This window comes from Leptonotus elevatus, chromosome 17, assembly GCF_054856555.1.
Source record: "Leptonotus elevatus isolate MCC_2025b chromosome 17, RoL_Lele_1.0, whole genome shotgun sequence".
Classification (NCBI taxonomy): Eukaryota; Metazoa; Chordata; class Actinopteri; order Syngnathiformes; family Syngnathidae; genus Leptonotus; species Leptonotus elevatus.
The window spans coordinates 5,054,720-5,069,681 of record NC_141255.1 but is presented as its reverse complement, the minus strand read 5'-3'; the positions used below and the strand labels follow the sequence as shown (position 1 = coordinate 5,069,681).

At 43.1% G+C, this 14,962-nt stretch overlaps 1 protein-coding gene across 2 annotated transcripts in view; it reads left to right on the top strand.

Annotated features, from left to right (window-relative positions):
* Positions 1-1,242: 1,242 nt before the first annotated feature.
* The window catches only part of efnb3b (ephrin-B3b), a 58,523-nt gene continuing 44,803 nt past the window's right edge, over positions 1,243-14,962 (top strand). For both annotated transcript variants that reach the window (XM_086058814.1, XM_086058813.1), the window contains exon 1: positions 1,243-2,446. In XM_086058814.1, coding sequence (XP_085914940.1) covers positions 2,331-2,446 — 116 coding nt within the window. In that variant the 5' untranslated portion in view covers positions 1,243-2,330. The remainder of the gene's footprint in view (positions 2,447-14,962) is intronic.

Below are 14,962 nucleotides of genomic sequence, written 5' to 3'. Positions count from 1 at the left end.
AGCAACCGTCACCGCCTCAGGGGATGATAGTAGGTACAAAGACAACAGGGAGGACAAGATGAACGAAGAGAGATGTAATCAAGGATGAATCCAGAGTTGACGAGGTCACGCACTCGCTGGCCACATAATTAGGTACACACAATTTGGTAGAGGCTCATATTTTAAGAATTGCCACAACTGTTCTTGGGAAATATAAAATGCTAACTTTTGCAGCTTTTGTGTTGATTCCGTGGCACTGTTGTTGTGCATGCGCTTGTGTGTGTGTGCGTGTGTGTGTGTGCGTGTGTGTGTGTGTGTGTGTGTGAGCGAAATGAAGCTCACAAATACACACAGGAACAGACTGATGCTGAAGGATAAAGACGTGCAGCTGAGATCTATCGGCTACGAGGCGGGTGAGGGTGCTGTGCGCTGACACTGACTCACACAAACACACACACGTACACACGGGTTCGTGTAGCAATCTCAGTGTGAGTTTCATTCCCATCATGGCGTGTTTTCCCGTTTGAGCTCTTTGTGTTGCTGCTCTCATCTTGGTGTAGTCAGCAGGAGACATTCCTCATTGTGTGTGCGTGTGTTTGTGTACAAGGTACAAGGCCCTGCAGCCACGGTCGCCAGGGAGGGGATGAAGTCATGGAGGAGAGTTGAAGGTCGGCCTGCTAAATGAGGCCAAGGCAGACAGAAACACGGAGAGCCAACATTTTTTGTGTTTAAAAAAGGTCAGGGTGAGGTCATTTCCGTTTAAATTATTTAACAAATATACTACAGGAAATTTAAGGGGGAGGGGGAGCTAAATATATACAAACATTTCCATCTCCTGTCTGTCTGCCCGTTTGGCGGTTCTGTTTTGCAGTACTCACTTTGACCACATGATGGCAGTAGAATCCCTAATTTGAGGGAATGTACGACTTTCACCCCGAGCGGGTTCATTGTGATGAATTGGCGACCTTGCAGGCCCCCAAAATAAACAAGAGTGTTTTGTTTTGTTTTGTGTGCGTGGTGTTTATCAAGCGTGTTCATCACACTCCTTGCTTTCAGCCTCTTGGCACATTTCACTTCTTCAACAACACGCACGGATTATAGTAAATGTCATTTTTTTCTAGAGATAACTAAAAAGCATTGGAGTGTCTTTTTAGGTTTTGCGGTGGAGGGGCGCTCTTGCTCTTCTATCGAAAATAAATGTTCGGTTTTTTTTTTTTAAATAAAGCGCACCCGAGTCCAAAGGTCCGAATCAGGAGGTGTGTGCGAGCAAGCCAGAAAGGTACTTTACGACAACCCTCCGTTTTTCCTTTCCTTTCTTTTCCTCTTTTTCATTACGCCTGCACGTATTGTGTTGGCTCGGTGCGTCCCGCCTCCCAGTCAAAGAACGGGTTTTTTTTTTTTTTTTTTTTTTGCTCCCAAGTGCTGCGTCTCCACTCGCCCCCTCCCCTCTCGGTTCTGGTGTTCCGGCCCGCGTCTCGGCGGTTCTGCCAGTACGCGGCGAGCCTCCGTGCAGGTCGGACCGGTGTTGGGATCGTGACGTGGTCGTGTTTGTTGTGCCAGCCAGTCGGACCGGATCTCACACGCGTATATTGGACCCGGGCTCAATTTTATCCTTTTTTCTTCTTCTTTTAATTAAAGCACTTCGCAAGTTCTTTTTTTTTCCCCAAGCAGAGTGTGGATGCTTTTCTTCTTCTTTTTTTTTAACTCTTGAAATTGACGCTCCTAACTGACCACATTTGGATTCTTCGTATTTCATTCAATTCTCAAATTGAGAATTGGGCATTCGTGGATGTATGCGCTGACTGGAATTGTGACGTGCACCGACAGGACTTGACACATTTTTAAATGAGCGCGGAGATGTGGAGTCCGGTGGCACATTTGAGCCTTTAGTGGGAGATTTTTTTTTAATTTTATTTTTTCCACAATTGTGCATTTTGGTCGCATCGTGTGTTGCATGAGGCATCGGGGCCAAGGTAATGGGAGAAGGTGCACACACAACAAGGGAGCGTTGTTCGAAACTGAGACAATTGAGGCACAACAAGAGAATCGCTGCTGGCTTGTGATTCATTTGACAACATTGGATTCGCTGGAGTTCTATTTGCGTCCTGGATCAACGCCATTTTTTTTTGTCTGTGTGCAAAAGGAGCAACGAATGGCACATTAGTGTGGAAGTCATGGGAATGCTGCTGAAATAGTCCAGAAAGTTTCCCCCCCCACCACCACCCCTTCCCCATTTATCTCAATGTATCCTGGCCACATGAGGTTCTGACTCACCTCCAGTTTTGGAAGTCTTCTTTTTATTTTTATTTTTCATTTTTTTGGCAGCACCACTTGTGGTTCTGAATTTGGAGATGGCGCGTCTGTGGAGTGTGAATAGATTGTGGGTCTTGCTGGCATTTGTACTGGATTTACTGGGAACCACAACCAGCAACATGGAGCCCATCTACTGGAATTCTCTCAACGAGAGGTAAGGATACAGATATGTATTTTGGCTCTTTAGTTTGTATTTATACAGTCAAACGTTTTTTTTTTCTAGTTTGAATCTGCCACCTGTGGTGACAGAAGTGGAATCAAAAGTCTTTTTTTTTTCTTCTTCTTTCTGTCATGTCAGTGAGTCCAAATATGTTTATCCTTTAAAAGCCGTCCGCGGACGGTGGCTTTGAGGGTCAAAAATAAGAGCGTGTTTGGCTGCATACGCTGAGAGACGAAAAAGTCGAAATTGCTTTTGAATGCAACAAGTCAGCAGCGGAAGTAAATAAATAAATAAATAAATAAATAAATAATAATAATTAAGAAAATGGCCACACACCTTTTTGCTCGACAAACATTCTTGCTTTTTTGTTTGCCTTGGGTCTCCAGCTGCTCAGAACACCTGCACAGTCTAATGACAAATCCAGCACAATAGCTTTTGTTGGAGGTGTTTCTAATCATTTTGGCTCGAGTATCGGCTCTCTGTAAAGTGTCCAGCTAAGCCATAGTCGTTTGACTGATTTGGCAGATACAATTAGTGGACAAATTCTTGAAGAAGAAGAAGAAGAAGAAGAAAAAAAAGAAGGTGTTGAAGTCTACTAAGCCTTCCAGTAAGGTAGCTTGATGCTAAAGCTAAATAGCATCAACGTTGTGGTACTGCTTTAAGCTATATGATTGAGTACTCACAATTCTTTAATCTAGTAAGGAATACTCGCACCGTACTGATTGAGTGGCGTTCCGTCCGTCTGTCTGTCCAAGGTGGAATGGAATTTTCATTTTCAATGGGGAAAAGATGATTTGATTGAACTTCTAAAAACGGAGCGCTACTACCTCCTTTTAAGGCGTTTGGTGCTCCCGACGGGCAAAGGAGTAACCAAGATGTGGGAATTTGTTAGAAATGCAAAGTCGTCTTTATGTCTCGGGGAACGAATTGTAATGGTTGAATTCATCTTTGAATATTGCGACTTGTGCTCCACATCGTATTACAAATTCACTCTCAGGGCGCTCTCTGTCTTTTTTTCCTTTTTTTTTCTTCATTAAATGTATTTATTTTATTTTTTAGTATTGCGTCCGTGTGCTGGAGGCTACGGCCAGCCTGGCTTCTCCTCTTCCCGTGCGGGACGCAACAGTGTATGGGATGGGATGGGATGGGAGCCCCCCCCGTTGTGGAGCCAGGCGTGAAGCCTCTAATGAGGGTTTTTGTTGTCAGCAGTGGGTGGATTCAGCCCACAGGGTTGGACGTGGAGCCAAAAGAGGGGCGGGGCGGGGGGTTCATTCCTAGATTTGTGGCCAAGCTAACGGCTAGCAGGCTTGGTTTTTGGGGCCCCTTACAGGTGTGTCTCTGTGCTCTACTCCCTAATGGAGTTTAGCGTACGGTGGCCTGGAAGGCAATTAGTGGGGGATGCGAGGCTTTGACGCCACACTCTGAGTCATCTGCAAAGGGGTTGCTCATATATGCAAAGTACAAAGCCTGTTGTACGCCATTGTATGCCTTCACAAAGCTTAGCATTCATACTTTAATCAGCTTAGTCCGTCCTTCACTTTATTTCTTTTTTTACACACATCCATGCACTTTCTGCTTTTCCCTTTCTATGCTGCCGTGTGTTGCAGCAGGCAGGCACATTTACAGCCAGTGGTGGGAGGTACAAATATTTAGTTACGAATTTTGAGTTAATTTTTTTAGGTATCGAGAGTATAGATTTTCGCATGACATTATTTTTACTTTGTACGCTTTAACGCACAGGTATGTGCTTTTTACTCCTTGCATTGTCAAAATAGACGTGTTTTTTTTAAACACAGTGGATAATATGACACAAACATTGTAAAAAAAAAAGAAAAAGAGATTGAAAGTCAACCAGGTGAAGATACCGCCAGCTGGCAGTTTAAAATGGTCATCATTTAGCTAACGCAGCTAGCGTTTTGAACGCACAAAAGTTGAGCACACAAGGCAGCTGAACTTTTTTCAGTTGTGATCATTAGCTAGTTTAGCATTTTTTTTTGTTTTTCAGTGTACAGCGTTAGCAAAGCCATCGTTTGGCTAACGAAGCTAGCGTTTTGAACGCATAAAAGTTGAGCTAACAGACCTCTGCTTCTGGCATTCAAAAATTATCCGCCCAATCTGAAAAAACGCACACAAAGCAGCTGAACTTTTTTCAGTTATGATCATTAGCTGGTTTAGCGTTTTTGTTTTGTTTTTCAGTTTACAGCGTTAGCAAAGCCATCGTTTGGCTAACGAAGCTAACGCTTTGAATGGATAAAAGTTGAGCTAACTCTGCTTCTGGCATTCAAAAATTATCCGCCCAATCTGAAAAAAAAAACCACACAAGGCAGCTGAACATTTTTCAGTTGTGATCATTAGCTAGTTTAGCATTTTTTTGTTGATCAGTTTACAGCGTTAGCAAAGCCATCGTTTGGCTAACGAAGCTAGCGTTTTTGATCGCATCAAAGTTGAGCCCACACACACGCTAGCTTGTATCGTATTTAGTTGACAGTAAAAGAAGAATTATTCTTTTGTACTTAGGTTTTTTTCATTATGTACTCCATGTGAGTACTTCTGCCGCTTCTCTTTTTTTTGCTTTGGACTTGTGAACTCGAGGCGAGTGGACGCAGTCGTCCGACTCCATCACGTGCGCCTCACGTCAAGTCGGTGTAGCAAATGGACTGTCACGTTGTTAACCTCCAGACCTCCTGATGCGCCGCTTTGAAGCTCGCTCTGTCCACCTATGGAACCCTCACCGTCCCACACCAGCACCCTCCATTCTTCTAGTCTTGTTTTATTTACGGACAATGATTGCGCCGGTGAGAGTCGTATACAATGAAACTACTAAGCTATTGAGTATATTTTATATTTATATTGATTGTGGGTTTGTCTGGAATCCAACAGAGTGATGAATTCATCATTCAGATGAATTAATGTGCAAAAATATGATTGTGAGATGACGTAATGTTGCTTCTCGTTTCCGCCTGACTTGATGTGACGTTCTTAACAGAGGTGGGAGGTCACTACTTTCTTAAATGGATGCTAGAGGGGATATTTTTTTAAGGGGTGGTCTCCTCACGCATGTTGTAGTACAACGATCCCCTTCCTGGAGACGTTAATCCCCCCCCCCCCCCCCCTCCTTTCAGTGCCTCAATAATTCATTAATCGCCTGCTAATTGGCACCGGATAAAAGACAAGCTAACTAGGCTAAGTGTTTCTACTATAAACAACAACGGGGGGAAAAATGAGAGCGAGAAGATTTTACTAGAAATCTTTTTGTCTTGAGTTGAGTTTATTTTGTTTGTGAGTTGTTTTTTTTAATTTAGTTTTCAGGGTGGTTCTGTTAGTTTTGATTGGTTTTAGTTCACTGCCATAAATTCCTTAAAAAAAAAAGATTATTAAAAATTAGGGGCGATTCATTTTTTAAAAATTGTTACTAATTACATGACTTCACTAGTTAACTCATGATCAATCACAAATTCTATATGTTTTAAATGTACAATAAAACAATTCTAGGTTTTCATACTCTTGCTAACAAAAGTGGGAAAAAAAGGGAAAATAATAGAAATAGTTCAAATGATTTTTTGACATTTATAGCTGTCAATGGCAGTGAATGAATACAAAAAAAAAGGAAGAAAATATTACAAAAAATTCGGGGCGTCAGGTGATTAAAGTTTTTACTCGTAATTAATCGCATGGCTTCACTAGTTAACTCGCGATTAATCACAAATGTTATTTACAAAACTGAATGCACAATAAAAAAAAAATCTAGATTTTCATCAAAAGTGGAAAAAACTGTTAAACTAATAGTTTTTTAAAAGTGTATTACTTGTGCACAATATTTAATAAACACCCTGGTAAAAATTTTTTTTTTAAATAGTTTCTTACCTAGCGTTGCATATCGACCGACTTACCGGTAAACAATTCAGAATCGATTTTAAATGTCCCAAAATCGATTTTATTTTAATTATATTATACTGTCTTCCCTTTGTTTGTGTGTGCCTTTATTCGGAGCGCTGTTCATGTTGTACCCGATTTGGCCACTTAGGGGCAGTGTGGTTTCCACGCGGTCTAATACACTGTTAAGTTGTAGCCACGTTAGAGAGTAGAAGGAAAAAGCCACAATCAAGTTATTCCAATAAAAGTTTTTTTTTGCAGTGTGGAGCCGTTCTTTTGAGTGATAAAAGTGCCACGAGTAGCGCGCTAATTAGCATTAGCGAGTCAGACTGGAGTAGATCATTACAATTCCTTGCACATCTAGATTGAAGCAAAATTCATTGTCAATCAAGTCATTTAGAATTAAAAAAAATCATTCTTAATCGAAAATTGATTCTCATCTAATCGCAGACCCAAAAATCGGAATCGAATCGTGAGGTATTCAAAGATTCCCATCTCTACTCTATAATCATGTAGTTTATGAAAACATAGAACATAACATAATAATATAAAGATTTAGTAGTATGTAAAGAATTGAACCGTTTTTTAAATCCTGTGACTATCGATGCTAACCGTTAGCATGCCATTTACACTAAGATAAGCAGATTGTTTCAAATACACGACTTGACGGTAAACTTTAACTTCTTTTTTTTTCTCGCGGTACCACTTAACGGTTCTGTAATATTTAGAGGTGTGGTGTATGTGAAACGCGCCAGTCGAGTCACAGGGGAAGCGATAGAGCGGAGAGCAAGTGCGGTCGGGCAGTTCTGCTCGGTTCAGATGGAGCAGACAGACAGAGTGACTGATTGTCTTCGGGTCAGAACCGCAGCGAGCCGCTTCCTGGCCACATGCGAATTGGGTAAAACCTCCCATTCCTCATCGCTGACACCTCCCGCCACGTTCAGCCGCAGGAGGTCCAACCGGGTGGAATCCGGTAAGCTTTTAAAGAAACTTTTTGGGCCCAACCGGCACTTTGATCAGCTCGGCATGAAACCCGCAGAGAACTGGCAGATCTGTGGTTCCTGTAATAAGTTGAAGGGAAAGAAAAGAGTTTAAAAGCTTCAACCCGCGTGTCTCGTACTCGCACTTGTAATAGGGAGAGAAGTTGTTGCCATGGCGACCCATCATCTGTAATGGACCTTTACTTCACAGAATGAATTTTTTCGATGTTGTCTATTTGACCCAGCCGCCCCGTTGCGCGAACCGATGCAGCCGACTCGGACGAGAGGCCGAACGTCCTCTTAAGACGATCAGAGCAGTCCGATCGCGATTGATTCAACCGTTAACGGTGTGAATTGATGTCAGCTAGTTGTAGCGTAGCTCGCGAAGTTGCTAACGTCTCCGCGGTCACATGCTCACGAGCAGGGTCGGGAGGGTTACTTTGAAAATGTATTCCGTTACAGTTACAAGTTACCTGCTAGAAAAATGTAATTAGTAACGTAATACAAGTAGCATAATAATAACTCATTCACTGCCATTGACAGCTATAGACGTCAAAAATTCATTTGAACTATTTTTATGAGTTTAACATTTTTTTTCCCATTTTTAGAAGATATATATTTTTTGTACATTTAGAACAGATATAAAATTTGTGATTAATCGTGAGTTAACTAGTGAAGTCATGCGATTAATTACGATTACAAATTTTAATCGCCTGATGCCCCTAATTTTTAAGCTTTTCTTTAAAAAAAAATAATATTTTTTTCTTTTTTAATAATTTTCTTTTTTTTTAAGAAAATATTATTAAAAATTTGGGGTGTCAGGCGATATCGATTTTTAAGCGCAATTAATCGCATGACTTCACTAGTTAACTCACGATTAATCACAAATTTTATATTTGTTCTAATACAAAAAAAATCAGTTTTTATACTTTTGTTAACAAAAACGTTAAACTAATAAAAATGGTTTCGTCTATAGCCGTCAATGGCAGTGAATGAGTTAAAGTAATATAATTTGATTACTTTGGATTACTTTTGGATTACTCCAATACCGAGTATGCTCATGTGCATGCGCACTCTCTCTCTCTCTCTCTCGCACCCTCGCTCTCTCTCACAATCTCTCTCATCGTAGAAATTGTAATCTAATTGCATGTTTTTTTTTCGGAACACAGTTACATTTGCTTTGTAATCTGATTACGTAACGGCAGTACATGTATTCCGTTACTCCCCAAGCCTGCTCACGGGCCGGTTTCCATCACAGCCCTTTCTCATGAGCTCCGCAGGCTTTGTACTCGCTCCCTGTGCACGCGCGCACAGTTGTAATTAGCGCTCAAAAGAGCGCACCCCATCTGGCTTTGGCGTTAACCCACCGTTGTTGCGCCGCGACCTCGGAAAACTCGCGCTCCATTTCCTGTACTAAATATAACTTGAATGGGGGCTCGTGTCATAAATACGATATTCCGTTTTGGACGTTTTTTATGCGGCGCTGCTGAGAAAAGTGACGACTTTGACGACAGATGATCCAATGTTTTTTTCACCCTCTTTTTTTTTTTTGTTGTGTAATTTGATGATCTGTGATTGGTCGGTTGACACATTTCTTCTTCTACTACTTGAACTGCTGTTACAAAGTCATCACTGCAGTGTCCCAGACTTTGGCTTTGTTCCTCCTTTTTTTCTTTGCTTGAAGAATGCTGATACAAAGGGTCAGAGTGGGCGGGGCTATTAGCGCTCTCCTTCTTTGGTGTGCGGAGTTGATGAATGTGCAGTGCAGTGCCGTGTTACAAGCATGCCCGAATCTCATTTGGTTCTTCCACAACGGAATCCTGACCTTATTTGTGTGAACTGGGGACCGAAAATGAACTTTCACAAACTTTTTTTTTTTTTTTCACACGATGCCAGCTGCAGCGGCCTGATAATCAAACAACCTTTTCGGAGTGGGAGTTTTGAGTGCTCGTCAGGCGTGGGTGCGAGGACTTGTATACGAGCCTGCGTGGGCTGTTTGTGTCCCCCCCCCCCCTCCCCCAAACACATGCCTGCTCGCTCCCCCGCCGCTGCCGCCACTGCTGTCATTACTCCTGCCATTATTTGCAAAACAAGGCAGACAAAGGCCGTTTTGGGCGTGAAAACAACAGAAAGCGACCGCTACCACTTGACCCTATCAAGCAGTGATGAGGTGATGTGGTGTGGGGGTGGGGGTTGGGGGGGGGGGTTGTAAAGCCAGGGGAGAGATAATCCCTCTAGTAATGGCCACCCTCCCTTTTCTTCCTCCCCCGCCATGTCCTGCTCTCTAACGTGGTGCGCTAGGCTGTCAATCACTCAACAAAGCTGTCTGTAAGGGGATTAGGAATCATTGGACTGGCCCGACACACCACATCACCCCCACCCCCTCCCCCCCTTTGCCTTTTCACCCCTTCATTCCACCTCTGCTTCATTTGCCGCCCCACTTTTCTTTGGTTTGCATTTCCTGCTCGGAAAACTGATGTTTTGGTTTCCATGGGAACAATATCAAATGCTGTCGGAAGATCGTTATTCCCTGCCTGCCTATCTCGCCATCTTTTTTTTGCTTTTTTAACCTGAACCGGTTGGCCCGCCTGCATACTGATTTTTTTTTTTTTTTGCATCTCATTTGCCTCAATCTGACCAGTTTGACTGGTCGTCGGATGGCAAGAGGTTAATCTGCATCATATAATCTTGCCTGCTTAATCCTTGCTCAAATGTTGTCATTGTGGTTTGATGACAACTTTTTCTCAAAGATGCTGTCATGAGGCCATTTGTAGTCAAGGCATGTTTTCCCGACATGCATTGAGCTAATACACATACTGTGGTACCTTGTTTTACGAGTGACCCGATTTACGAGTTTTTAACAGGACGGGCTGTCTTTGTCTTGATTTGCATTATATGGTGGCAGGGAACGTCACAACAAGCGGCTTCAAGCTGTTCGTTGCCATTCCAAGGTGAATTTTTTACATAAAACAAAGAGAGTTACGCATGTTTGCAATCAAACCACATAACTTGCGTAATTCTCCTAGCTTAATGCTAATACACAATGCAAAACGGCGTAGATGGGCTAAGGAAACTAGCATTGATATAAAAGTAATTATAACGTGGGGTGGGAATCTTTGAATGTCTCACGATTCAATTCCGATTTTTGGGTCTGCGATTCGATTCAGAATCGATTTTCGCTTAAAAACGATTTTTGATTGACAATGATTTGATTGACAATGATCTTTGCTTCAATCTATAGATGTGCAAGGAATTGTAATGATCTACTCCAGTCTGACTCGCTAATGCTAATTAGCGCGCTACTCGCGGCACTTTTGTCACTCAAAAAAACGGCTCCACGCTGAAAAAAAACAACTTTTATTGGAATAACTTGATCGTGACTTTTTCCTTCTACTCTCTAACGTGGCTACAACTTAACAGTGTATTAGACAGCGTGGAACCACACTGCCCCTCAGTGGTCAAACCCGGTACAACATGAATAGCGCTCCCAATAAAGGCACACACAGACAAAGGCAAGACGGTATAAAATAATTTAATTTAAAATCGATTTTGGGACATTTAAAATCGATTCTGAATCGTGCTAAAATTTGATTTTTTTTGGGGGGGGCACACCCCTAATTATAACCCTTTAAACCAAGAATGGACAACTGCATGCGGCACAAGAGCACACGCACACACACCCACGCACACACATATATATGGAAACTCTATTAATCCGTCAGTTATTGATTTCACTGGGCAAAGATGAATTCCCGTGGTTGAAAATCACTGCTGTGCAACATGAGAACATCATCATCTAATTAAAAGGCACATAACGCAAGTAATGATGTCATGTTTCAGTTCAGGCACTTTTTGAAGGCAAGCAAGGGATGCTGGGAAACGGGTTATGCTTAGCAAGAGTCCAAAAGATGCGCCCATGGGGGCTCTTATGACGACCCCCCCCCCCCACACACACACAACTCCATCCCTCTCACCGGTCCCTTTGTCACACTTGTGTCCATCTCTCATCTGCCCTCCCTCCTCCTCCTCCCTTTTCAAAGCCGGTCGTGCTTTCTTTGAATGCACACATGCAGGCAGGCATCCACTCCCATAACTCCGGCATATAGCCAAGGGAATAATAGAAGCCGGGAATACTGAGATAAAGCGTCAAAGTGGGGAATGAAAGGATAAAGCAAGCTGAGAGGGATCCAGATCCAGAGACTTCATATTATTAATTTAGCTGGAGAAAGAACGGGGAATTTCTCTCACCCTCCTTCTTCACTCCCATAGTGGGACACAATGGGAGCGATTGGAGAAGGGGTGCAGAGAGGTATAATCCATTCCCGTGCTATAAACTGGTGGGGTTAACCGTTTGCGAGCCGTCTTTTTTCCGTACACGCCTCGCCGTCTTTCCCTAATCTTCGTCCATCTCCTCGCTTCCCACCTCCCGCCATCTACCTCCCTGCAGGCCTCGCCGCTAATCCGCCAGCATTGCTTCCAGACCCCTAGGCTGGAATAAACCTGCGCTTAGCTTCTGTGTGTGCGTTTCGTGCGGTTGTGTGAGTTGAGTAGGAAACGGTACACACTCATTTCGTAATAGCTCCTTATTTTGCGGCAACAAAAGCAGTGCTGTGATATATTAGCATGTGTTTAATTGAGACGGTTGTTGTTGTTACTTGTGAACAGACCTAAAAAATATATATAGCTAGCTGTCCGCTAAACCGTACGGCAAAAAAGTCTTTTTTTTTTATTTTAGTGTCAACAGTATGTATTATATTTATTGTATTTAAATACTTGTCAGATTATTGTGCAATCATAACATAACCATGAACAAAAGTATCACCACTATGCCATTGAACATGCGTAGTATTTCTTTTACACGCCGATGTTAGCCATGCTACTTATAGCTTGTGAGCTAGTCTTTCTCATTAGCAAGTCAGGTCTGATTCATGTGGTATCATAACCATAAACGACAGTATCGGCATTATACCATTAAACATGCGCTAGTATTTCTTGCACAAACTCATGTTAGCAATGCTAGGTAGCTTGTTAGCTAATCTCTCTCACTAGCGAGACATGTCTTATTCTTGTAGTATCATAACCATGAACAAAAGTATCACCAATATTCCATTGAACATGCACAAGTATTTATTTTACGAACTGATGTTAGCAATGCTAGTTAGCTCATCTTTGTCACTAGCGAGCCTATAGTACTTATTTCCCCGTTTGTAGACATGCTAACCAACATAGCTGATTTCAAATCGTAATTTCAAGACATCGTTCTCATGAACGTTAGCATCAACCTTATTTTGAATTTGTCGGAGTGACGGGAGGCACACGCTGTGTGTCCCACAGGCGTGACATCACATGGCAGCCCATGACGGCGTGTTTGCGCCTGGCAGCGTACTCCCCTGTTGAAATTGGCCGCGTAACCCCCCCCCCCCCCCTCATCTGGCACGGGAAGAAGGGAGGGCATCCCACGGCGAGGGATTACGCTGACTTACACCGACACACACACACACACGCACACGCACGTCTTGTTGGCGCGTCTCGAAGAAATGCAAAGCGCTTTTGCGCCTGTGCACACGAGCTTCTGGCAGTGCCGGCACATCGGACGGTGCTGGGGAAGATGTGATTTTGTGTGTGAGCTTTGGACACTTTGGTTCTCAATTTTTCGGGGGGTCCAGGGATCTATTTAACACATTCTCTGCCTTTGACATTCATTTTCGTCATCCAACAATTTACTGCAAATTTTATTGGTGCACCTCGTATGTAAATCGGCACTTTGTTAAATGATACCTGTTAATTATGTATTGCAATTTATTTCATGGACTCTTAAGTGATGTCCCAAAGACCCCCAGTTTGAGGACCACTGCGAGGTCGTGTGTGTACTGGCCGTGTGAAATTGGTTGGTGTCACGATCCCTGCTGACACTGCAGCAGCTCCTGTGTGTTGCACACTGTGTCTTTGTCCTGGAAGGTGGAAGGCGAGGAGGGAGGAGGGGGGGGAGGAGGGGGGCCCCCGGCCCAGCCCGGCGCATTGTACCAACCTGATTGAAAGGTGTGTCTGGCCTTTAGCCCCTCATCTGGTCGACCTGCACACGCACACACTTTCACACACCGGGCGGGCCTGGAAACCCAATTCTGTCTTTTCTTTTCTCGCCTTTTCAAAAAAAACTACAGCCAATTACGGCCCCCGCCATTCTCCCCGTGCTCTCCACCTTCCTTAACAAGCAATCTTGTTAATGTCACTGCTTCTATTTCTCCTCCCATTTTCTCCTCCTTCTTTTCTCTCACTTTCAGGAAAATGAGAACAAATGTTGAGGTGCACAGAAAAGCCCGAGTGTCCATCACAAAGATGGGATACACTGCAAATAGCGAAAATCAGCATATATCGTAATTGATGCCTATTATAAATGTGGTAGAGAGAGAGAGAGAGAGAGAGAGAGAGAGAGAGAGAGAGAGAGAGAGAGAGAGAGAGAGAGAGAGAGAGAGAGAGAGAGAGAGAGAGAGAGAGAGAGAGAGAGAGAGAGAGAGAGAGAGAGAGAGAGAGAGAGAGAGAGAGAGAGAGAGATTAGTGCTCTCAAATTTAAAGTGTTAACTCATTGATTAATCCCCAAAAATTATTGCATTAATCATGTATTAACGCAGATTAATCGCACTATTAATTTTGCCCGCAAAAAAGACGATTTGATACGTATCTCGATATATTTCGATTTGGTTCGATTCCATGCTCTCGCATATTTTAAATCAAATAACGACTTCCCAGAAAAATGCACCTTAAAATTAATAAGTTGCTCCTCAAATGAAGTCATTGATTAGCAAAACTTCTACCATTTTTTGTAAAAAAAAAAATTCTTCATATACATTTATATATCACATTCATTTTTGGGGCGGCATTTTAATACATTTAAATGGCTTCAAACTAATTGAGCTACCGCAGCACTGACCTGGTTGCTGAATTAGCGATACGCCGCTGAGGAGCTGGCGAGGCGGCGGCGGCAGAATCTGCGCCGCAGCCCAGACGCTTCCCGTCATTTATGTGTGCGCCGAATGAATAATGTCCAGCCATTGAGTGCCGTAAATTATTCAGAGACTTCATGCGTGGAAACATTATAATTCCATGTAGAGTGTGAATTAGCCTGCGTTTTGCCCTCCGGCACATTTCTCACTCAACCTCAAGGCCTCATGGGAGATTAAAAATGCCAAACGCCATTGAAGACGGACCCGTGATTTCCACCCGAGCCGTGTTGAGTGGCCAGCAGCACCTGAACTGTGTGACTGTGATGCGTCAACGGGTACATTTGTTCCCAATTTCCATTGAACGCCGCTGTTCCTTTTCAAGTCAGATCTGATATGATCGTATTTACACGCATGGAACATATAAAACTTATGTAAGCTGCCAATCGTGTCACCTCATCTCGTATCTGCTCCTCTTTTTTTCTTATTGACTTTTTGGTCTTCAAATCGAGTCGGCAAAAAGGCATTAAGGAGTGTGCCATGTCGCAGCGAACTTTGAACTCTGTGATAAGAGTGCACTGGGAGGACGGAGGTGTCAACTCAAAAAAACAAATCAAAAGTTGGAGGAATGCGCCCCAGGCTTAACCTGCAATTAGCGGGCTATGAATACTAACTCGGCTGCGACATCGCCGACTGCCGCACGATACCGTTTGACCGCT